The sequence below is a fragment of the Limanda limanda genome, chromosome 15, assembly GCF_963576545.1.
Source record: "Limanda limanda chromosome 15, fLimLim1.1, whole genome shotgun sequence".
NCBI classification, from domain to species: Eukaryota; Metazoa; Chordata; class Actinopteri; order Pleuronectiformes; family Pleuronectidae; genus Limanda; species Limanda limanda.
In genome coordinates, this window is record NC_083650.1 from 24,323,381 (window position 1) to 24,348,107 (window position 24,727).

Genomic DNA, 24,727 nt, shown 5'->3' on the forward strand with positions numbered 1-24,727 from the left:
TGGACATTTTCTGGAACTTTTCCTGCAGCCTCCTAATAAAGTTTCTGAGTGAGTCCATGTGAGAATAGAGCAGGTGAATATCCAAAGGATTCACAGAGAGCGAGTGGACGTGTTGATGAGGTTTCTAACACGTGACGGACGTGAAACTGGAAGAACACAAATATCTCAGGATGAAGAAGAGGAGCCGTACACGTAGAAGACGAAGACGTCAACTTGGAAACACGAGGAGATTCCAGAGCTTTTGGTGATGAGGGCCGACACCGGTGTGGATGAGCTGTAAACAACAACACTGATCTTTCTACAGCAGGATTTATACGTCATGTCCCGCCTCCTGCTGCTCCAACCGTTGTTCATATGTGAAAGTCAAACTCCAGAAAATGTCCAGACACTATTTTACAGAGTTCATGACTGAAAACAGATTGAAAGTCCTCGTGTCCTCTGGGTTCAGTTGTTTGTAATATGTAGCTTCACCACTATATGTCTCTAGATATCTTGCTGGACATGTTCAAAAGTCGTACACGTGAACAAGTGGACTACGTTCACATGTACGACACCTGGAGACGTCACTAACTCCTTCACAGTGAACCTGCAACTAAACATAACTTAACAAAACTATGGTTGTCATTGAGATATGTGTTTTGGCTTCGCCCCTCGTCTGAATGTTCCCACATGTTCCTGTGAACGAGTCGGACCCGGACAATCTCCTGCTGCTGCTTCAGCTCCAGGAAATGTCCGACCCACTTGTCAGAACATGTTCCACAGCTGATGTGTGAAAGGGCGAGCAGTTCTATGATCTTGTTTTCGTGAAGTGGTGATGATCTGAGCAGCAGTTTCACCAGTTGAAAGTGGTGCAGGGAGCCTGAGGAACACGTGTGTACAGGGCGGGACAGAGATCTAGTGGTGAAAAGATGAAGGCATGGACGACCCTGTGTAAGTCCTGAAACCAGAGGAAGGGTTTCATGTTGGAAATGAACCCAAAGTGGAAGAAACAGGGCTGAAGAACTTGGTCCTAAAAATAAAAGGAATCAAATATAATCCACTTGGACTCTGGACCCTGAGCCCAGTCCCAGAACACCAACGCAGCACGCTGTCATGTGGTCAGTCCACAGGACCACGGGACAAGTCCTGGTTAGCTTCCACAGAAACATTACATGTACACATTGTCCAGCATTGGATTGTTTCTCAGTCAGTAAAACTTCAGTCACATTGAGCCTGACTCGGTCCTCAGCGCTCATTCTACAAACATCTCTCAGCTCAGTATCAGTGTTCAATGTTAGGAACACATGTTCTGACCTTTGACCTTAAAGCTCCAGTGTGGAAGATTCAGGTGAAAGGATCCATTGTTAGAAACTGAAGAGAAAAGAAACCTAGAGATGTTTTCACTAGTTTCATCTGAATTGGACCAGTTGTTATTTTCTTAACTTTACAATGGGACATTTATATTTAAATACTTTATATTTAAGTACTTGAAATTTAAATACTGTATATTTGCATACGTTATGAATAAATACTATATATTTACATACTTTATATTTACAGATTTTAGAATTAAATACTTTATATTATATTTAGAGTGAACCTTTAACATTAAAACATGATGTCTGACCTCAGAGTCTCCAGTCGACAGGTTGGACTCTGTAGAAAACCACACAACTCCTTCGTGGCTGAGTCCTGCAGGTCGTTGTTGTTACTCAGATCCAGTTTTCTCAGATGAGAGGGGTTTGACCTCAGAGCTGAAGCCAGAGAAGAACAGCTGATCCCTGACAGACTGCAGCTCCTCAACCTGGATGAAGAATAAAACTTTGAATTAAACTGAGTTCATGTGTGAAAATAACAGACACATATTCATGTCAGCACAGACTCGTAACATGGAAGTTAAATATGAAATCAGACATGTTGGACCAAAAAACGAGTCCTAATTCAGTAAAAATAGATTATTTGGACCCGGTCTCTGTCCTGCAGATCAGTTTAGGAAATCCAGAACTAAACTCAGTGTTTTAAAGAGTAGCTGAATATTTAAAATGTCACAGATTGATTAAGGAATGAATTCAAATTATGTATGAAGAGGAATTATGTTCAATTTGAATTAAATGAGACAAATTGTGTATAAATGCTGTATTATAGACATGAGATCTACAAAAGTCAGTCAGTGAACTGACCACAGATTCTCCAGTTGACAGGTTGGACTTTGTAGAAAACCACACAGCTCCTTCACTGCTGAGTCCTGCAGGTTGTTGTCACTCAGATCCAGGTCTCTCAGATGAGAGGGGTTTGACCTCAGAGCTGAAGCCAGAGAAAAACAGCTGATCTCGGACAGACTGCAGCCATTCAACCTGGATAAATAATCAAACTTAACTGTTAATTAAACTGAGTTCAAGTGTGAAAATAAAAGACTTTGACTAAACATCAATGTCTCTGTTTTCAGACCTGAAATCTAAGTCAAGTTGTTCTGGACATTTTCTGGAACTTTTCCTGCAGCCTCCTAATAAAGTTTCTGAGTGAGTCCATGTGAGAATAGAGCAGGTGAATGTCCAAAGGATTCACAGAGAGCGAGTGGACGTGTTGATGAGGTTTCTAACACGTTACGGACGTGAAACTGGAAGAACACAAATATCTCAGGATGAAGAAGAGGAGCCGTACACGTAGAAGACGAAGACGTCAACTTGGAAACACGAGGAGATTCCAGAGCTTTTGGTGATGAGGGCCGACACCGGTGTGGATGAGCTGTAAACAACAACACTGATCTTTCCACAGCAGGATTTATACGTCATGTCCCGCCTCCTGCTGCTCCACCCGTTCTTCATATGTGAAAGTCAAACTCCAGAAAATGTCCAGACACTATTTTACAGAGTTAATGACTGAAAACAGCTTGAAAGTCCTCGTGTCCTCTGGGTTCAGTTGTTTGTAATATGTAACTTCACCACTAGATGTCTCTAAATATAATGCTGGACATGTTCAAAAGTCGTACACGTGAACAAGTGGACTACGTTCACATGTACGACACCTGGAGACGTCACTAACTCCTTCACAGTGAACCTGCAACTAAACATAACTTAACAAAACTATGGTTGTCATTGAGATATGTGTTTTGGCTTCGCCCCTCGTCTGAATGTTCCCACATGTTCCTGTGAACGAGTCGGACCCGGACATCTCCTGCTGCTGCTTCAGCTCCAGGAAATGTCCGACCCACTTGTCAGAACATGTTCCACAGCTGATGTGTGAAAGGGCGAGCATTTCTATGATCATGTTTTCGTGAAGTGGTGATGATCTGAGCAGCAGTTGGACCAGTTGAAAGTGGTGCAGGGAGCCTGAGGAACACGTGTGTACAGGGCAGGACAGAGATCTAGTGGTGAAAAGATAAAGGCATGGACGACCCTGTGTAAGTCCTGAAACCAGAGGAAGGGTTTCATGTTGGAAATGAACCCAAAGTGGAAGAAACAGGGCTGAAGAACTTGGTCCTAAAAATAAAAGGAATCAAATATAATCCACTTGGACTCTGGACCCTGAGCCCAGTCCCAGAACACCAACGCAGCACGCTGTTATGTGGTCAGTCCACAGGACCAAAGGGACAAGTCCTGGTTAGCTTTCACAGAAACATTACATGGACACATTGTCCAGCATGGGATTGTTTCTCTGTTAGTACAACTTCAGTCATATTGAGCCTGACTCTGTCCTCAGCGCTCATTCTATTTCTCATTTGACCTTAAAGCTCCAGTGTGGAAGATTCAGGTGAAAGGATCCATTGTTAGAAACTGAAGAGAAAAGAATCCTAGAGATGTTTTCACTAGTTTCATATGAATTGGACCAGTTGTTGTTGTCTTTACTTTAGAATGGGACATTTATATTTAAATACTTTATATTTAAGTACTTCATATTTAAATACTGTATATTTGCATACGTTATGAATAAATACTATATATTTACATACTTTATATTTACAGATTTTAGAATTAAATACTTTATATTATATTTAGAGTGAACCTTTAACATTAAAACATGATGTCTGACCACAGAGTCTCCAGTCGACAGGTTGGACTCTGTAGAAAACCACACAGCTCCTTCACTGCTAAGTCCTGCAGGTAGTTGTTATTCAGATCCAGTTTTCTCAGATGAGAGGGGTTTGACCTCAGAGCTGAAGCCAGAGAAGAACAGCTGATCTCTGACAGACTGCAGCTCCTCAACCTGGATAAAGAATAAAACTTTGAATTAAACTGAGTTCATGTGTGAAAATAACAGCCACATATTCATGTCAGCACAGACTCGTAACATGGCAGATAAATATGAAATCAGACATGTTGAACTAAAAACGAGTCCTAATTCAGTAAAAATAGATTATTTGGACCCGGTCTCTGACCTGCAGATCAGTTTAGGAAATCCAGAACTGAACTCAGTGTTTTAACAAGAAGCTGAATATTTAAAATGTCACAGATTAATTAAGGAATGAATTCAAGTTATGTATGGAGAGGAATTATGTTAAATTTTAATTAAATGAGACAAATTGTGTATAAATGCTGTATTATAGACATGAGATCTACAAAAGTCAGTCAGTGAACTGACCACAGATTCTCCAGTTGACAGGTTGGACTTTGTAGAAAACCACACAGCTCCTTCACTGCTGAGTCCTGCAGGTTGTTGTCACTCAGATGCAGGTCTCTCAGATGAGAGGGGTTTGACCTCAGAGCTGAAGCCAGAGAAGAACAGCTGATCTCTGACAGACTGCAGCCATTCAACCTGGATAAAGAATCAAACTTAACTGTTAATTAAACTGAGTTCAAGTGTGAAAATAAAAGACTTTGACTAAACATCAATGTCTCTGTTTTCAGACCTGAAATCTGAGTCAAGTTGTTCTGGACATTTTCTATAACTTTTCCTGCAGCCTCCTAATAAAGGTTCTGAGTGAGTCCATGTGAGAATAGAGCAAGTGAATATCCAGAGGATTCACAGAGAGCGAGTGGACATGTTGATGAGGTTTCTAACACGTTACGGACGTGAAACTGGAAGAACACAAATATCTCAGGATGAAGAAGAGGAGCCGTACACGTAGAAGACAAAGACGTCAACTTGGAAACACGAGGAGATTCCAGAGCTTTTGGTGATGAGGGCCAACGCTGGTGTGGATGAGCTGTAAACAACAACACTGATCTTTCTACAGCAGGATTTATACGTCATGTCCGGCCTCCTGCTGCTCCACCCGTTCTTCATATGTGAAAGTCAAACTCCAGAAAATGTCCAGACACTATTTTAAAGAGTTCATGACTGAAAACAGCTTGAAAGTACTTGTGTCCTAGGGGCTAACTTGTTTGAGATATGTAACTTCACCACTAGATGTATCTAAATATCTCGCTGGACTTGTTCAGAAGTCGTTCACGTGAACAAGTGGACTACATTCACATGTACGACACCTGGAGACGTCACTAACTCCTTCACAGTAAACCTGCAACTAAACATAACTTAACAAAACTATGGTTATCATTGAGATATGTGTTTTGGCTCCGCCCCATGTCTGTATGTTCCCACTTGTTCCTGTTGCTGTGAACGAGTCGGACACGGACAATCTCCTGCTGCTGCTTCAGCTCCAGGAAATGTCCGACCCACTTGTCAGAACATGTTCCACAGTTGATGTGTGAAAGGGCGAGCATTTCTATGATCATGTTTTCGTGAAGTGGTGATGATCTGAGCAGCAGTTGGACCAGTTGAAAGTGGTGCAGGGAGCCTGAGGAACACGTGTGTACAGGGCAGGACAGAGATCTAGTGGTGAAAAGATAAAGGCATGGATGACCCCGTGTAAGTCCTGAAACCAGAGGAAGGGTTTCATGTTGGAAATGAACCCAAAGTGGAAGAAACAGGGCTGAAGAACTTGGTCCTAAAAATAAAAGGAATCAAATATAATCCACTTGGACTCTGGACCCTGAGCCCAGTCCCAGAACACCAACGCAGCACGTTGTCATGTGGTCAGTCCACAGGACCACTGGGACAAGTCCTGGTTAGCTTCCACAGAAACATTACATGGACACATTGTCCAGCATTGGATTATTTCTGTCAGTACAACTTCAGTCACATTGAGCCTGACTCGGTCCTCAGCGCTCATTCTACAAACATCTCTCAGCTCAGTATCAGTGTTCAATGTTAGGAACACATGTTCTGACCTTTGACCTTAAAACTCCAGTGTGGAAGATTCAGGTGAAAGGATCCATTGTTAGAAACTGAAGAGAAAAGAATCCTAGAGATGTTTTCACTAGTTTCATCTGAATTGGACCAGTTGTTATTTTCTTAACTTTACAATGGGACATTTATATTTAAATACTTTATATTTAAGTATTTGAAATTTAAATACTGTATATTTGCATACGTTATGAATAAATACTATATATTTACATACTTTATATTTACAGATTTTAGAATTAAATACTTTATATTATATTTAGAGTGAACCTTTAACATTAAAACATGATGTCTGACCACAGAGTCTCCAGTCGACAGGTTGGACTCTGTAGAAAACCACACAACTCCTTCGTGGCTGAGTCCTGCAGGTCGTTGTTGTTACTCAGATCCAGTTTTCTCAGATGAGAGGGGTTTGACCTCAGAGCTGAAGCCAGAGAAGAACAGCTGATCTCTGACAGTCTGCAGCTCCTCAACCTGGATGAAGAATAAAACTTTGAATTAAACTGAGTTCATGTGTGAAAATAACAGACACATATTCATGTCAGCACAGACTCGTAACATGGAAGTTAAATATGAAATCAGACATGTTGGACCAAAAAACGAGTCCTGATTCAGTAAAAATAGATTATTTGGACCCGGTCTCTGTCCTGCAGATCAGTTTAGGAAATCCAGAACTAAACTCAGTGTTTTAAAGAGTAGCTGAATATTTAAAATGTCACAGATTGATTAAGGAATGAATTCAAGTTATGTATGAAGAGGAATTATGTTCAATTTGAATTAAATGAGACAAATTGTGTATAAATGCTGTATTATAGACATGAGATCTACAAAAGTCAGTCAGTGAACTGACCACAGATTCTCCAGTTGACAGGTTGGACTTTGTAGAAAACCACACAGCTCCTTCACTGCTGAGTCCTGCAGGTTGTTGTCACTCAGATGCAGGTCTCTCAGATGAGAGGGGTTTGACCTCAGAGCTGAAGCCAGAGAAGAACAGCTGATCTCGGACAGACTGCAGCCATTCAACCTGGATAAAGAATCAAACTTAACTGTTAATTAAACTGAGTTCAAGTGTGAAAATAAAAGACTTTGACTAAACATCAATGTCTCTGTTTTCAGACCTGAAATCTGAGTCAAGTTGTTCTGGACATTTTCTGGAACTTTTCCTGCAGCCTCCTAATAAAGTTTCTGAGTGAGTCCATGTGAGAATAGAGCAGGTGAATATCCAAAGGATTCACAGAGAGCGAGTGGACGTGTTGATGAGGTTTCTAACACGTGACGGACGTGAAACTGGAAGAACTCAAATATCTCAGGATGAAGAAGAGGAGCCGTACACGTAGAAGACGAAGACGTCAACTTGGAAACACAAGGAGATTCCAGAGCTTTTGGTGATGAGGGCCGACACCGGTGTGGATGAGCTGTAAACAACAACACTGATCTTTCTACAGCAGGATTTATACGTCATGTCCCGCCTCCTGCTGCTCTACCCGTTCTTCATATGTGAAAGTCAAACTCCAGAAAATGTCCAGACACTATTTTACAGAGTTCATGACTGAAAACAGATTGAAAGTCCTCGTGTCCTCTGGGTTCAGTTGTTTGTAATATGTAGCTTCACCACTATATGTCTCTAGATATCTTGCTGGACATGTTCAAAAGTCGTACACGTGAACAAGTGGACTACGTTCACATGTACGACACCTGGAGACGTCACTAACTCCTTCACAGTGAACCTGCAACTAAACATAACTTAACAAAACTATGGTTGTCATTGAGATATGTGTTTTGGCTTCGCCCCTCGTCTGAATGTTACCACATGTTCCTGTGAACGAGTCGGACCCGGACATCTCCTGCTGCTGCTTCAGCTCCAGGAAATGTCCGACCCACTTGTCAGAACATGTTCCACAGCTGATGTGTGAAAGGGCGAGCAGTTCTATGATCTTGTTTTCGTGAAGTGGTGATGATCTGACCAGCAGTTTCACCAGTTGAAAGTGGTGCAGGGAGCCTGAGGAACACGTGTGTACAGGGCGGGACAGAGATCTAGTGGTGAAAAGATGAAGGCATGGACGACCCTGTGTAAGTCCTGAAACCAGAGGAAGGGTTTCATGTTGGAAATGAACCCAAAGTGGAAGAAACAGGGCTGAAGAACTTGGTCCTAAAAATAAAAGGAATCAAATATAATCCACTTGGACTCTGGACCCTGAGCCCGGTCCCAGAACACCAACGCAGCACGCTGTCATGTGGTCAGTCCACAGGACCACGGGACAAGTCCTGGTTAGCTTCCACAGAAACATTACATGTACACATTGTCCAGCATTGGATTGTTTCTCAGTCAGTAAAACTTCAGTCACATTGAGCCTGACTCGGTCCTCAGCGCTCATTCTACAAACATCTCTCAGCTCAGTATCAGTGTTCAATGTTAGGAACACATGTTCTGACCTTTGACCTTAAAGCTCCTGTGTGGAAGATTCAGGTGAAAGGATCCATTGTTAGAAACTGAAGAGAAAAGAAACCTAGAGATGTTTTCACTAGTTTCATCTGAATTGGACCAGTTGTTATTTTCTTAACTTTACAATGGGACATTTATATTTAAATACTTTATATTTAAGTACTTGAAATTTAAATACTGTATATTTGCATACGTTATGAATAAATACTATATATTTACATACTTTATATTTACAGATTTTAGAATTAAATACTTTATATTATATTTAGAGTGAACCTTTAACATTAAAACATGATGTCTGACCTCAGAGTCTCCAGTCGACAGGTTGGACTCTGTAGAAAACCACACAGCTCCTTCACTGTTGAGTCCTGCAGGTTGTTGTCACTCAGATGCAGGTCTCTCAGATGAGAGGGGTTTGACCTCAGAGCTGAAGCCAGAGAAGAACAGCTGATCTCGGACAGACTGCAGCCATTCAACCTGGATAAATAATCAAACTTAACTGTTAATTAAACTGAGTTCAAGTGTGAAAATAAAAGACTTTGACTAAACATCAATGTCTCTGTTTTCAGACCTGAAATCTGAGTCAAGTTGTTCTGGACATTTTCTGGAACTTTTCCTGCAGCCTCCTAATAAAGTTTCTGAGTGAGTCCATGTGAGAATAGAGCAGGTGAATGTCCAAAGGATTCACAGAGAGCGAGTGGACGTGTTGATGAGGTTTCTAACACGTTACGGACGTGAAACTGGAAGAACACAAATATCTCAGGATGAAGAAGAGGAGCCGTACACGTAGAAGACGAAGACGTCAACTTGGAAACACGAGGAGATTCCAGAGCTTTTGGTTATGAGGGCCGACACCGGTGTGGATGAGCTGTAAACAACAACACTGATCTTTCCACAGCAGGATTTATACGTCATGTCCCGCCTCCTGCTGCTCCAACCGTTGTTCATATGTGAAAGTCAAACTCCAGAAAGGGTCCAGACACTATTTTGCAGAGTTCAAGACTGAAAACAGCTTGAAAGTCCTCGTGTCCTCGGGACTCAGTTGTTTGTGATATGCAACTTCACCAATAGATGTCTCTAAATATCTTGCTGGACATGTTCAGGAGTCGTTCACGTGAACAAGTGGACTACGTTCACATGTACGACACCTGGAGACGTCACTAACTCCTTCACAGTAAACCTGTAACTAAACATAACTTAACAAAACCATGGTTGTCATGGAGATATGTGTTTTGGCTCCGCCCCTCGTCTGAATGTTCCCACTTGTTCCTGTTGCTGTGAACGAGTCGGACCCGGACAATCTCCTGCTGCTGCTTCAGCTCCAGAAACGTCCGACCCACTTGTCAGAACATGTTCCACAGTTGATGTGTGAAAGGGCGAGCAGTTCTATGATCTTGTTTTCGTGAAGTGGCGATGATCTGAGCAGCAGTTTGACCATTTGAAAGTGGAGCAGGGAGCCTGAGGAACACGTGTGTACAGGGCAGGACAGAGATCTAGTGGTGAGAAGATAAAGCCATGGATGACCCCGTGTAAGTCCTGAAACCAGAGGAAGGGTTTCATGACGGAAATGAACCCAAAGTGGAAGGAACTGGGCTGAAGAACTTGGTCCTAAAAGTAAAAGGAATCAAATATAATCCACTTGGACGCTGGACTCTGAGCCCAGTCCCAGAACACCAACACAGCACGCTGTCATGTGGTCAGTCCACAGGACCACCGGGACAAGTCCTAGTTAGCTTCCACAGAAACATTACATGTACACATTGTCCAGCATTGGATTGTTTCTCTGTCAGTAAAACTTCAGTCACATTGAGCCTGACTTGGTCCTCAGCGCTCATTCTACAAACATCTCTCAGATCAGTATCAGTGTTCACTGTTAGGAACACATGTTCTGACCTTTGACCTTAAAGCTCCAGTGTGGAAGATTCAGGTGAAAGGATCCATTGTTAGAAACTGAAGAGAAAAGAATCCTAGAGATGTTTTCACTAGTTTCATCTGAATTGGACCAGTTGTTGTTTTTTTACTTTAGAAAGAGACATTTATATTTAAATACTTTATATTTAAATACTTCATATTTAAATACTGTATATTTACATACTTTATATTTACAGATTTTAGAATTAAATACTTAATATTATATTTAGAGTGAAGCTTTAACAATAAAACATGATTTCTGACCACAGAGTCTCCAGTCGACAGGTTGGACTCTGTAGAAAACCACACAGCTCCTTCACTGCTAAGTCCTGCAGGTAGTTGTTATTCAGATCCAGTTTTCTCAGATGAGAGGGGTTTGACCTCAGAGCTGAAGCCAGAGAAGAACAGCTGATCTCTGACAGACTGCAGCTCCTCAACCTGGATAAAGAATAAAACTTTGAATTAAACTGAGTTCATGTGTGAAAATAACAGCCACATATTCATGTCAGCACAGACTCGTAACATGGAAAATAAATATGAAATCAGACATGTTGAACTAAAAACGAGTCCTAATTCAGTATAAAAAGATTATTTGGACCCGGCCTCTGTCCTGCAGATCAGTTTAGGAAATCCAGAACTAAACTCAGTGTTTTAACAAGTAGCTGAATATTTAAAATGTCACAAATTAATTAAGGAATGAATTCAAGTTATGTATGAAGAGGAATTATGTTCAATTTGAATTAAATGAGACAAATTGTGTATAAATGCTGTATTGTAGACATGAGATCTACAAAAGTCAGTCAGTGAACTGACCACAGAGTCTCCAGTCGACAGGCTGGACTCTGTAGAAAACCACACAGCTCCTTCACTGCTGAGTCCTGCAGGTGGTTGTTATTCAGATTCAGTTCTCTCAGATGAGAGGGGTTTGACCTCAGAGCTGAAGCCAGAGAAGAACAGCTGATCTCTGACAGACTGCAGCCATTCAACCTGGATAAAGAATAAAACTTTGAATCAAACTGAGTTCATGTGGGAAAATAACAGCCACATAATCATGTCAGCACAGACTAATAACATGGCAGATAAATATGAAATTAGACATGTTGAACTAAAAACGAGTCCTTATTCAGTAAAAATAGATTATTTGGACTCGGTCTCTGTCCTGGGGATCAGTTAAGGAAATCCAGAACTAAACACAATGTTTTAACAAGTAGCTGAATATTTAAAATGTCACAGATTAATTAAGGAATGAATTCAAGTTATGTATGAAGAGGAATTATGTTCAATTTGAATTAAATGAGACAAATTGTGTATAAATGCTGTATTATAGATATGAGATCTACAAAAGTCATTCAGTGAACTCACCTCAAAGTCCCCAGTCCACAGGTTGGAGTCTGTAGAAAACCACACAGCTCCTTCACTCCTGAGTCCTGCAGGTTGTTTTCACTCAGATGCAGTTCTCTTAGATGAGAGGGGTTTGACCTCAGAGCTGAAGCCAGAGAAGAACAGCTGATCTCTGACAGACTGCAGCCATTCAACCTGGATAAAGAATCAAACTTAACTGTTAATTAAACTGAGTTCAAGTGTGAAAATAAAAGACTTTGACTAAACATCACTCTCTCTGTTTTCAGACCTGAAATCTAAGTCAATTTGTTCTGGACATTTTCTGGAGCTTTTCCTGCAACCTCCTAATAAAGTTTCTGAGTGAGTCCATGTGAGAATAGAGCAGGTGAATGTCCAGAGGATTCACGGAGAGCGAGTGGACGTGTTGATGAGGTTTCTAACACGTGACGGACGTGAAACTGGAAGAACACAAATATCTCAGGATGAAGAAGAGGAGCCGTAATTCTAGAAGACGAAGACGTCAACTTGGAAACACGAGGAGATTACAGAGCTTTTGGTGATGAGGGCCGACGCCGGTGTGGATGAGCTGTAAACAACAACACTGATCTTTCCACAGCAGGATTTATATGTCATGTCCGGCCTCCTGCTGCTCCACCCGTTCTTCATATGTGAAAGTCAAACTCAAGAAAATGTCCAGACACTATTTTACAGAGTTCATGACTGAAAACAGCTTGAAAGTCCTGGTGTCCTCGGGGCTCAGTTGTTTGTAATATGTAACTTCACCACTAGATGTATCTAGATATCTTGCTGGACATGTTCAGAAGTCGTACACGTGAATAAGTGGACTACGTTCACATGTACTACACCTGGAGAAGTCACTAACTCCTTCACAGTGAACCTGTAACTAAACATAACTTAACAAAACTATGGTTATCATTGAGATATGTGTTTTGGCTCCGCCCCATGTCTGAAAGTTCCCACTTGTTCCTGTTGCTGTGAACGAGTCGGACCCGGACAATCTCCTGCTGTTGCTTCAGCTCCAGAAAATGTCCGACCCACTTGTCAGAACTTGTTCCACAGTTGATGTGTGAAAGGGCGAGCAGTTCTATGATCATGTTTTCCTGAAATGGCGATGATCTGAGCAGCAGTGTGACCAGTTGAAAGTGGTGCAGGGAGCCTGAGGAACATGTGTACAGGTCGGGACAGAGATCTAGTGGTGAAAAGATAAAGGCATGGACGACCCGGTGTAAGTCCTGAAACCAGAGGAAGGGTTTCATGTTGGAAATGAACCCAAAGTGGAAGAAACAGGGCTGACGAACTTGGTCCTAAAAATAAAAGGTATCAAATATAATCCACTTGGACTCTGGACCCTGGGCCCAGTCCCAGAACACCAACACAGCACGCTGACATGTGGTCAGTCCACAGGACCACCAGGACAAGTCCTGGTTAGCTTCCACAGAAACATTACATGGACACATTGTCCAGCATTGGATTGTTTCTCAGTCAGTACAACTTCAGCCATATTGAGCCTGATTCGGTCCTCAGCGCTCATTCTAGAAACATCTCTCAGCTCAGTATCAGTGTTCACTGTTAGGAACACATGTTCTGACCTTTGACCTTAAAGCTCCAGTGTGGAAGATTCAGGTGAAAGGATCCATTGTTAGAAACTGAAGAGAAAAGAATCCTACAGATGTTTTCACTAGTTTCATCTGAATTGGACCAGTTGTTGTTTTTTTTACTTTAGAAAGAGACATTTATATTTAAATACTTTATATTTAAATACTTCATATTTAAATAACGTATATTTACATACCTTATATGTACAGATTTTAGAATTAAAAACTTTAGATTATATTTAGAGTGAACCTTTAACATTAAAACATGATGTCTGACCACAGAGTCTCCAGTCGACAGGTTGGACTTTGTAGAAAACCACACAGCTCCTTCACTCCTGAGTCCTCCAGGTTGTTGTTATTCAGATTCAGTTTTTTCAGATGAGAGGGGTTTGACCTCAGAGCTGAAGCCAGAGAAGAACAGCTGATCTCTGACAGACTGCAGCTCCTCAACCTGGATAAAGAATAAAACTTTGAATTAAACTGAGTTCATTTGTGAAAATAACAGCCACATATTCATGTGAGAACAGACTCATAACATAGAAGATAAATATGAAATCAAACATGTTGAACTAAAAACGAGTCCTAAGTCAGTAAAAATAGATTATTTGGACCCGGTCTCTGTCCTGCAGATCAGTTTAGGAAATCCAGAACTAAACTCAGTGTTTTAACAAGTAGCTGAATATTTAAAATGTCACAGATTAATTAAGGAATGAATTCAAGTTATGTGTTGAGGAATTATGTTCAATTTGAATTAAATGAGACAAATTGTGTATAAATGCTGAATTATAGATATGAGATCAACAAAAGTCAGTCAGTGAACTGACCACAGTTTCTCCAGTCGACAGGTTGGACTCTGTAGAAAACCACACAGCTCCTTCACTGCTGAGTCCTGCAGGTCGTTTTCACTCAGATTCAGTACTCTCAGATGAGAGGGGTTTGACCTCAGAGCTGAAGCCAGAGAAGAACAGCTGATCTCTGACAGACTGCACTGATACAACCTGGACAAAGAAATATGAATATTAGAATGTGTCCTCCTGTTGTTGTGGATCGTCATCATGTCAACACAGACTCTCAACATTATGCTGCTGACCTCAGTCCAGTCTGTGACCTGAAGATAAATATCAGATCAGACATGTTGGACCATTGTTTCATTCATCAGTTCTTCTCTGTGTGTTGGTCACTGAGCAGGTTTGTGTAATTAAACACTGTTTAAAGTAGAGATGGCTCCGGACAGTCACTTCCTGTTGGTTTCTATACTTATCAACTGTCCTACGTATTTCAATAAGAATGTTTCTTATTTTGAAAACCTGAGGAGGACGAGTGCTCAGTCCACATGCTATTTACTGAGACTTTCTTAGTGATCAGGAGCAGGTGAGTGCGGGTGAATGGAGTTGATGAGGTGGACGTGACTGACAGGCTGGGTGAGGGACAGATGACTGAGGGACAGTGAGCAGAGCAGAACTGAGACAATTTAAATAAATAATGACCCAAAAAGAAAGAAAGTCTGAAAAGTGAATAAGGATTTAAGGACCTCAGAGTCTCCAGTCGACAGTTTGGACTCTCTAGTCCAGAACACAGCAGCTTCACTCCTGAATCCTCCAGCTTGTTGTTACTCAGATTCAGTTCTCTCAGATGTGAGGGGTCTGACTTCAGAGCTGAGGCCACGACTTCACAGTGAGTCTCTGAGAGTCGACAACCACAGAGTCTGTTATTCAAGAAAATATCAAATCTGTGAGAATAAATTCAGATTCACAACATTCATGCAAAACGTGGTAAATCCCCTTTTTGTTAAAAACTCCTCAAGAGAATCCTGTCAGATCTTGTCCAAGCGTTCATTCAGACTAAAAGAGGAACTCATTAGATTCAGGTGATCAGAGGTCAAAGGTCAAGGACACAGAACATGTTCATGATCTTTTGAACATGATGTCTCAAGTCTGTCTTTAGGGGATTTCTTCACATTTAGACCCAAGATAAACTGATTAGATTTCAGTAGTCAAAGGTCAAAGGTTACAGTGACCTCATATTATTGTGAATGCATTATGGCAGGAACCTGGAGAGACGGACACTGCACTGGTTGGTGGTGGAGGACAAACACAGGGTGGGAACTCTGGTTTGACCAGAAAGAAGAATAAACCATATATCCTGCTTCTTCATTTTAAAAGAACAGTCAGTGATTCTCATCAGTGATCGTCTCCTCACTCTGTGATAGCTGTTTGCTCAGATATTGTAATGGGAAAATTAACTAAGTATGTTTGAAACCTATGTTGTAGTTGGAAAGTAAGTTTTTGTAGCTCTGTCTAAAGGCTTTTATGACCTTTCTACATACATATAGAAACTGTTCAAATAGTTTATGACCTGGCCTGTTTTAATAGTCTGAATTGTGTATGACCTGAAAACTGTTAGACCCTTTAGTCTTCCCAAAGAACTGAATGTATGTCTGCTTATCTCCAAAGGAAAAACATGTAAATCAGTTGTCTGTGTTTAGATAGCTCTCTCCCTGTGCCTACAGAACCAGTATGGATTGGCTGAGAGAGACAGCCTTAGTCCTCCTATATAAGATCATGTATTTGACTGTCCTGCATCTTCACTCTGAGACCCTTGCGGTTTCCCTGTGTTGATCATTTCTGCAGAAAGCCCCTTATTAAATACACGTAGATAACTTTGGTGTTTCCAGCCTCCTGTATCTCCAGATTTCCATCAAAATATAGGAGTGCTGTGAAAAAATATTTGCCCCCTTCCTGATTTTTATTTTTTTTGCATATTTGTCACACTTAAATGATTCAGATCATCAAACAAATTTTATTATTAAACAAAGATAACCCGAGTAAATACAAAATGCAGTTTTTAAATGATGTCTTCATTTATTAAGGGAAAAAATCTATCCAAACCTATTTGGCCCTCTGTGAAACAGTAATTGCCCCCTAAACCTAATAACTGGTTGTACCACCCTTGGCGGCTTGTTTAAGGTCATTCCACAGCATCTCAATCGGATTTAAGTCAGGACCTGGATGTCGGCCAGGTCCTAAAGCTGCAAAGCAGCCCCAGACCATCACACTACCATAACCATGTTTGACTGTTGTAATGATGTTGTTTTTATGAAATGCTGTGTTAGTTTTACGCCAGATGGGACAGGACGCACACCTTCCAAAAAGTTCATCTTTTGTTTCTTCAGTCCACAGAATATTTGCCTAAAAGTCTTGGGGATAATCAAGATTTTTTTTGGCAAATGTCAGAGGAGCCTTTATGTTCTTTTTGGTCAGCAGTGGCTTTCGCCTTGGAACTCTGCCATGGAAGCCATTTTTGCCAAGTCTCTTTCTTATTGTTGAATCACGAACACTGACCGTAACTGAGGCAGGTGAGGCCTGCAGTTCTTTAGATGTTGTTCTTGGGTCTCTTATGACCTCCTGGATGAGTCGTTGATGCGCTCTTAGAGTAATTTTGGTAGGCCGGCCACTCCTGGGAAGGTTCACCACTGTTCTAAGTCTTCTCCATTTGTGGATAATGGCTCTCACCAAGGTTCGCTGAAGTCCCAAAGCCTCAGAAATGGCTTTGTAACCCTTTCCAGACTGATACATATCAATTACTTTGTTTCTCATCTGTTTTTGAATTTCTTTAGATCGCGGCATGATGTGTTGCTTTTTGAGATATTTTAGCCTACTTCACTTTGTCAGACAGCTTCTATTTAAGTTATTTCTTGATTCAACAGGTCTAGCAGTAATCAGGCCTGGGTGTGGCTAGTGAAATTGAACTCAGCTTTCCCAAAAATGTGGTTAATCAAAGTTCAATCATAATTTATCAAGGGGGGGCAATTACTTTTTCATATAGGGCCAGGTAGGTTTGGATAGATTTTTTCCCTTAATACATGAAATCATCATTTAAAAACTGCATTTTGTATTAACTTGGGTTAGCATTGTCTCATATAAAAATTTGTTTGATGATCTGAAACATTTAAATATGACAAATATGCAAAAAAATAATAAACCAGGAAGGGGGCCAATAATTTTTCACAGCACTGTATATACAATAATCTCCCTTGCACCACCCATGGTCTGAATCCTCAAACTCCAGCACAGTGATCACATTGGATTTCACTCTCCACATCTGATCTATTTGTTCTCATATGTACATGAGAACAATGAGAATGTATATGTACATACTAATAATAACTTGATTACACACACACACACACACACACACACACACACACACACACACACACACACACACACACAGAAAGGCTGCATCATCATTTAACACTGAGTGTATTTGAAGAACGACTCATCTCCACTGATTGAACATGTTATTGATCATGTCTGGACTCACAGAGCCTTCTTGCAGTTCCTCACAGCTGGAATCAGTCTCCGTCGACCCTGTTCTGATGTGTTGAACTTCTTCAGGTCCAACTCATCCAGAACCTCCTCTGACATCTGCAGCATGTAAGCCAGAGCTGAGCAGTGGATCTCAGAGAGTTCTTCCTCTGATCTGTTCTTTGACATCAGGAACTGTTTCATCTGCTGATGAACTGAGTGGTCGTTCATCTCAGTCAAACATTGGAAGATGTTGATGCTTCTGTCAGGAGAAATGTCGTCACTCTTCATCGCCTTCAGGTTGTTGATGACTCTCTGGATGATCTTTGGATTGTTCTGTGTCCGACCCAGCAGGCCTCCTAAGACTCTCTGGATGATCTTTGTCCTGTTCCGTGTCCGACCCAGCAGGCCTCCTAAGACTCTCTGGTTGGACTCCAGACTGAGGCCGTGAAGGAAGCGAACAAACAGGTCCAGATGACCATTTGTACTGGTGAGGGATTTCTCCATGGTTCTCTTCAGGAGGTCATCCAGGGAGGAGGTACTGTCTGTGTCCCTATATATTCCAAAGAAGTTCTTGAGTTCTCCTGTGTTCCTCTTGGTGTAACAGTGGAACATGTAGACTGCAGCTAGAAACTCCTGAACGCTCAGATGAACAAAGCAGTACACTGATTTCTGGAAGATCACACACTCTCTTCTGAAGATCTCAGTACAAACTCCTGAGTACACCGAGGCCTCTGTGACATTAAGACCACACCGCTCCAGGTCTTCTTGGTAGAACATGATGTTTCCTTCCCTCAGATGTTTAAACGCCAGCTTCCCCAGCTTCAGGAGAACGTCCCTGTCAGCCCTCTTCTTACCGTACTTGTTGTTCTTCCTCTTTGTCTGAACCAGCAGGAAGTGTGAGTACAGGTCAGTCAGGGTCTTGGGCAGCTCTCCTCTCTGGTCTGTGGTCAACATGTGCTCCAGAACTGTAGCACTGATCCAGCAGAAGACTGGGATTTGACACATGATGTGGAGGCTCCTGGACGTCTTGATGTGTGAGATGATTCTGCTGCACAGCTCTTCATCACTGAATCTCCTCCTGAAGTACTCCTCCTTCTGGGCGTCAGTGAAGCCTCGTACTTCTGTGACCCTGTCAACACATGCAGGAGGGATCTGATTGGCCGCCGCAGGTCTGGAGGTTATCCAGATGAGAGCCGAGGGAAGCAGATTCCCCCGGATGAGGTTTGTCAGCAGCAGGTTGACTGATGACCTCTGTGTGACCTCAGACACAAGCTCCCTGTGGTTGAAGTCCAGAGAAGGTCGGCTTTCATCCAGGCCGTCAAAGATGAACAAAGGTTTACAGACAGCGAGCGTCTCTGCCGTGAGCTTCTGTAACGCTGGATGGAAAACACGGAGCAGCGTGAGAAGACTGTGCTGCTGGTCCTTCACCAGGTTCAGCTCCCTGAACGAAAGCACAGTCAGCAGATCCACATCCTGGTTCTCTAAACCCTCTGCCCAGTCCAGAGCGAACTTCTGCACCAAGAAGGTTTTTCCAACGCCAGCGACGCCGTTGGTCAGGACGACTCTGATGCTGCCCTGATGGTCAGTCGAGGCTTTAAAGATGTCGTGGCACTTGATGGGAGTGTCCTGGTGGATCTTCTTCTTGGAAGCCGTCTCAAGCTGCCTCACCTCATGTTGAGTATTAACCATTTCACTCTGTCCCTCTGTGATGTAGAGCTCAGTGTAGATCCTGTTGAGGAGGGTTCTACTTCCTGTTGCATCACTTCCTTCAGTCACATGTTCACATGTCGTCCTCAGACTGAGCTGATGTTCATCTAAAACCTCCTGCAGACCAAGATCTGCTGAAAGACAAGAAACAATGTCAGAGGCAGAGAATCTGAGAATCGGCTGATTGTTTTCATCAGATACAGAAAACTACAGAAAAGCTTTTTAACTTTGTGCTTTTATAACGATGTTAAATGTTGATGCTGTATGAAGGAACAAAATAAAACCACATGTGCTGATGTCAGAGGTGAAGACATCAGCAGACACATGTACAGTGCTGCACTGACCGGCTGTCTGAGCTCCAGCTCCTGTTCTGGATCTTTGTCCACACTGGGGACAGGAGGAGTCTCCTGAAGAACCAGACTGGTCCCAGTATGAGGTGATGCACTGTCTGCAGAACCAGTGTCCACAGCTGGTGGAGACTGGATCCTTCAGGACGTCCTGACACGAAGCACAGCAGGACGACTGCTCCTCCTCAGAAACATGACTCCTCTTCCTCTCCCTGTGAAGACATCTCCTGATAACTCACATGTCACAGTCACAGGTTGTCATAACTTCTGTCAAGGAGGTTTTGTTTTCACCCAGTATGTTTGTTTGTTGGTTGGTTCGTTAGTGGGATATTATAACAAACTACAGATTACTAGTGAACTTGGTGGAAGGTTGTGGTCTGTGATCCAAATCAAAATGAGTCTAGTGGATTTCAAAGTGGTTTCATAAGGAGCATGTTGGTTCTTGGTGGAGGTCTGAGCTCTTTGAGGGATTCTGAGAGATTACTCATTAACTTCAATGAAGCTGTGTCCTAATGCAGGGGCCAAACTAGAGGAAACTAGATCCTCTTCAGAGCAGGTCACAGTAGAAACAGTCTCTTACTCTGTGTATGAGGGTCCAGGTTCATTACTGAAGTTTAGAGGAGGATGTCCCATTGACCAGTCACTCTTCAGAGACAGACAGCTGGACCCTGCAGACTTTGCTCTCAGTCTGTGGTCCTGACCTCTGCAAACACAAATATGTTTTTATTCAGAACACATCATTCACTGGTTCCTTCTGTGAGGATTCAGTTTGGAGGTTCACATGTTTGTAGCAGGTCTCTTACTTTGTGTGTGAGGGTCCAGGTTCATTACTGAAGTATAGAGGCTCATCTTTGGACATGTCACTCTTCAGAGACAGACAGCTGGACCCTGGAGACTCTGCTCTCAGTCTGTGGTCCTGACCTCTGCAAACACAAACATGTTTGTATTCAGAACACATCATTCACTGGTTCATTCTCTGAGGATTCAGTTTGGAGCTTCACATGTTTGTATTAGGTCTCTTACTTTGTGTGTGAGGGTCCAACTTGCTCTGAAATGTCCTCGTCCATGTTGCACCGGGCCGGCAGCTCAGTTGTGGTTCAGGCCGCGCTGCTCTTCTAGATATTCACGGTCTGGTCTATTTCCTTCTGGTTCTGCTCTCAGTTTACAGCAGAACACAGTGAAATGATCTTTCACACCAGTTTCAATGTTTATCTATTGAAAACATCATAAACAAAAATATTTGCACAACTTCCTGTAGCCTACCCATTTCCAAATAAAAGCACAGTTTCTGTCGACTGAATTAATTCATTTACTTTTAATGTTTTCCTTGTGAAATAGATGCAGGGCTTCATAGTTTGTAGTACTGGTATTTATTTGAGTACACAGGACTACTTATATACAAGGAAATACAGTGAATGCAGTGACATTAAAAGTAAAAAACTCTCTCTCTCTCTCTCACTCTAGACAGGTGACCTCAGGAAGCCTCCATTATTTTGGATTCAAATTTCAGTCAATCACTTGATTTATTCAGCCAGTTTCAACCATTTCATTGAGCACATTATTAAATTAATATTATGAATTTATCCTTTAGGGTACTAGCCAATAAGGGTGTGGAGGTGTACTAATGTACAAGTACAATAACAAAGTTCCCTTTCATGTAATATTGGTTTATGTCACTTGTAAATCGCAACTTGAGCATTTCCTAATCTACACTCAGACCAATCAACTTCATTAAAGTTAATTAATACAAGCTTGTAAAAGTTAATGTGTCCTTTCACCCCCTGGCACTAAGAGAAGGAAACTCAACATCTAGTATCATGTTCACGTCATAAAGGCTGGAAATGAATTACAGAACTTTATAGACAGTCACACTGAGAGCACATCAGTCAGCAGCTTGAAGCAGCACTCTGTATCTCCACTCAGTTTTGTGCACAAATGAAGGTCAAAAACAAGCTCTTCAACTTTATATTCACTTTAAAACTCACACAAAACCAGTGTGAAGTTAGATGTGTGTGTGTGTGTGTGTGTGTGTGTGTGTGTGTGTGTGTGTGTGTGTGTGTGTGTGTGTGTGTGTGTGTGTGTGTGTGTGTGTGTGTACCTGGCTCTGCAGTCGATGTTCCTCACACCTCAGCCAGTGAGTCCAGAGCTTTACTGGGATCAACAGTGAAGACTCTCTACTGGTTGGTGACCACTGCTGTAACGTATGATTGTGAAAACACGTTCTGTTATTAAACACTTGATGAACAGATGAAGATAAAAAGTGAAACTGTGAGTTAACTCTGTTAATTAGTCCTTTGAAGGCTCTTTGTTCCAGACCTGCTGTTCACATCTGTCTCTGGGATCCGATCACATGACGTCTGTCACCAGGTGTGAACTGACAAACTTAGAGTCATGTGATCAGCAGACGGATGTTAACAGCAGGTGTGAGAGTGAGACAGTAAAACTTTCAGAAAGTTGTGTTCACACTCACCTGCTCACTTTCCTTCCTTCTGCTCATCCAGGTGAAAATGGAGTCTGACCGCTCCCTGTTCTCATGCTTCTCTTCCCTGTTGAACCAGTTCACACTTGAAAACTCCCAGTTCAAAGTCCAGTTCATACCCATGAAGATGACCTGGTTCATAGTTCATGTTTTATTGTGATGGTTATGATTTAGATAACAAACTTAGATTTTAGATTAGCTTAGATTCAACTTTACTATCATTGCACAGAGAACAAGTACAGAGACAACGAAATGCAGTTTAGCATCGAAGCAGAAGTGCAAAAAAAGCAGTAAAAGTGCAGAGTATTTGCATTTGTAAAGTGGAATATGTAAATAAATAAGATATGTACAGTAAGAAATAGATATGGAATATGAACAGTATTTATACAAGACTAGCAGCAATGGAAGTAGGTAGTGTAGATAACACTGTGCTGTGTGATCAGCAGACGGATGTTAACACCAGGCGTGACACCACTTTATGATTGACATCTAGCACCGTCCAATGGGTTCAGGGGAGCGTACCATCGAGCTCTCAGTCAGGCTCCACCCCCTGCTCCTCCAAATATGGTTACTTCTGGTTTCAAGAAACCAAGATGGCGCTGAACAAGAAGTCAAAGTGAGGCTTCAGAGCAGCAGCTCACCAACCAGCCTGTGACGTCAACTTGGGTTGATACTTGAGTTCAACTTTATTGTGGAAATCTCATTCAGCACATTTTACAAACTCCATCAAACACGAGGTCACAACAGAGAAATTAATTCACACATTACAGATTAAATTGATTTTCTCTCCGTCAGGTCCTTATGTTTTCCTTCGTCTTCCTGATGTTGATCATCACCTTCCTCAAAGTCCTCTGCGCTGCCCGGACAGTTTCCGGATCTTACCGGGCCTCGGCCAGAAACGCCCTCAACACCATCCTGCTGCACGGAGTCCAGCTGTTCATCTGCACGCTGTCGTTCCTCTCGCCGTTCATCAACATCGCCTCAGTCACCACGTGGCCCAACGACCGCACCACCATCCTCTTCATCACCTTCCTGTTCACCAATGTGCTGCCACGTCTGCTCAGTCCGCTCATCTACGGCGTCAGAGACAAGAAGTTCAACGGCCTCATCAGACGACTCTTCTGCTGTCGCTGCTGCAATACTGGAGAAAACAAGGTGGTGGAACCTCGGAGAAGATCCAAACAGGTTCTACTGTGAACGACCTTAAAGATGGTTTTAAAATGTCGTACTTGCTCTGATGATGTCGAAACCTCATGTTTCTTTCAAGAGTTAAAAGACACATTTGTTTTCTTTAAGGACTAATGTGTCAGATTTAGTGACATCTAGTGGTGAAGATGAAGATGACAAGAAACTGAAGAACTGTTCTCTCACTCCACTTCGAACATGTAGAAGAGACTTTGATCCTCGAGGAGATTTAAGATCAAAGAGTTTAAATAAAGATGGCGGACGCGTCACTTTAACTTTAACAACATCATGTTAAAACAAAAGATAAATGACTTTGATCTGCTGGTTCTGCAGCTTGAAGACATTTTCATTAAAGAGGTGAAGATCTACACAGAGATGTAAAACCAAAGTCTGGACACTAAGTGGCACCCTCCTCACAGACATGGCTGTGAAATATGAAATGAGGGGCAGTTGTAAAGTATTTTTGTTTTTCAAATCAAGAGTTGTTCTTTTAAATTGTTTCACAAAAAAATACAAATAAAATTAACAAAACTTCATTTTACAGATGTTGTTGGGATTTTAAATATCTGTTTGTCTGTGTGTGTGTGTCTGTGAAGATGTCAATATATCTGAACTCTAAACAAATGCAGGAGGGTGGGGGCAGGAGCAGTTTGGGCCTTCACACAATGACTTATAATAACCGTTGCTGCTCTGTGTTAATCTTGAAGTTGGTTAGAATGTGTGTGCGTCACATCGCTGGTCAGTCTCACAATCTCTTTGATAAGAGGTCTGATAAGGCTCCTCATCATTTCCTGATTCCAGTGCCAAGAGGGTGGAACTACGCCTGCGCACCATCAAGGAAGACTGATCTTCATTATTGACCAATCAAGTTATATCTACTGTTATAAAATATATCAACCGCCGTCTGTGCGGTGCGACTCGTGACTGCCTGGTGCCGCTAGAGGGCGGGGGGGGGGCTGTGCTTTGGCTGCCCATTGCTTTGCTGTAACTTTTCATACCTTTTCATTACTTCTTAATAAATACTTGTTGAACCAAACCGAAACCTGCTCTTCTCATATTTGGGATAAAAGAACACGACAATGTGAGATTATGTTAAATATGTTTAGATCTTTCTTCTGATATTAAAGATATAAAAACTGCTGTTCAGTGTTTTCTTCTTTTATGAGACCGTGCAGCTCCTCATCATTTCACCTCATTTGTGTTACTTTACTGTTTTTCCTCTTCAA

The 24,727-nt window shown here is 41.9% G+C and overlaps 2 protein-coding genes across 2 annotated transcripts in view; both read right to left on the reverse strand.

The window, feature by feature from the left end:
- Nucleotides 1–483: 483 nt before the first annotated feature.
- LOC133020347 (NACHT, LRR and PYD domains-containing protein 12-like) overlaps nt 484–24,727 on the reverse strand; it is a 77,077-nt gene continuing 52,833 nt past the window's right edge. Inside the window, exons 13-19 of the mRNA XM_061086871.1 lie at nt 11,330–11,503; nt 8,909–9,082; nt 6,463–6,636; nt 5,547–5,558; nt 4,009–4,173; nt 2,216–2,333; nt 484–495 (exon numbers count right to left, since the gene is read on the reverse strand). Coding sequence (XP_060942854.1) covers nt 484–495; nt 2,216–2,333; nt 4,009–4,173; nt 5,547–5,558; nt 6,463–6,636; nt 8,909–9,082; nt 11,330–11,503 — 829 coding nt within the window. The remainder of the gene's footprint in view (nt 496–2,215; nt 2,334–4,008; nt 4,174–5,546; nt 5,559–6,462; nt 6,637–8,908; nt 9,083–11,329; nt 11,504–24,727) is intronic.
- Nucleotides 19,337–20,703, reverse strand: LOC133020953 (E3 ubiquitin-protein ligase RNF170-like). Its single transcript, XM_061087727.1, has 5 exons — nt 20,641–20,703; nt 20,418–20,540; nt 19,835–20,049; nt 19,588–19,624; nt 19,337–19,358 (listed from the first exon to the last, which is right to left on the reverse strand). Exons 1-5 carry the CDS (start codon nt 20,694–20,696, stop codon nt 19,337–19,339), a joined length of 453 nt encoding a protein of 150 aa, XP_060943710.1. The 5' UTR covers nt 20,697–20,703.

Bases quoted from the DNA above. Each gene is read 5' to 3' on its own strand.
- LOC133020953 (XM_061087727.1), bottom strand. From the start codon at position 20,696: ATGTCCAAAGATGAGCCTCTATACTTCAGTAATGAACCTGGACCCTCA. The intron at 19,625-19,834 runs GTCAGTGCAGCA...CTTGTCTTTCAG, and splicing joins AGCTGGAGCTCAGACAGCCG to CAGATCTTGGTCTGCAGGAG. The intron at 19,359-19,587 runs GCTCAGTCTGAG...ACTGACCATCAG, and splicing joins GAGGTTTTAGATGAACATCA to GGCAGCATCAGAGTCGTCCT.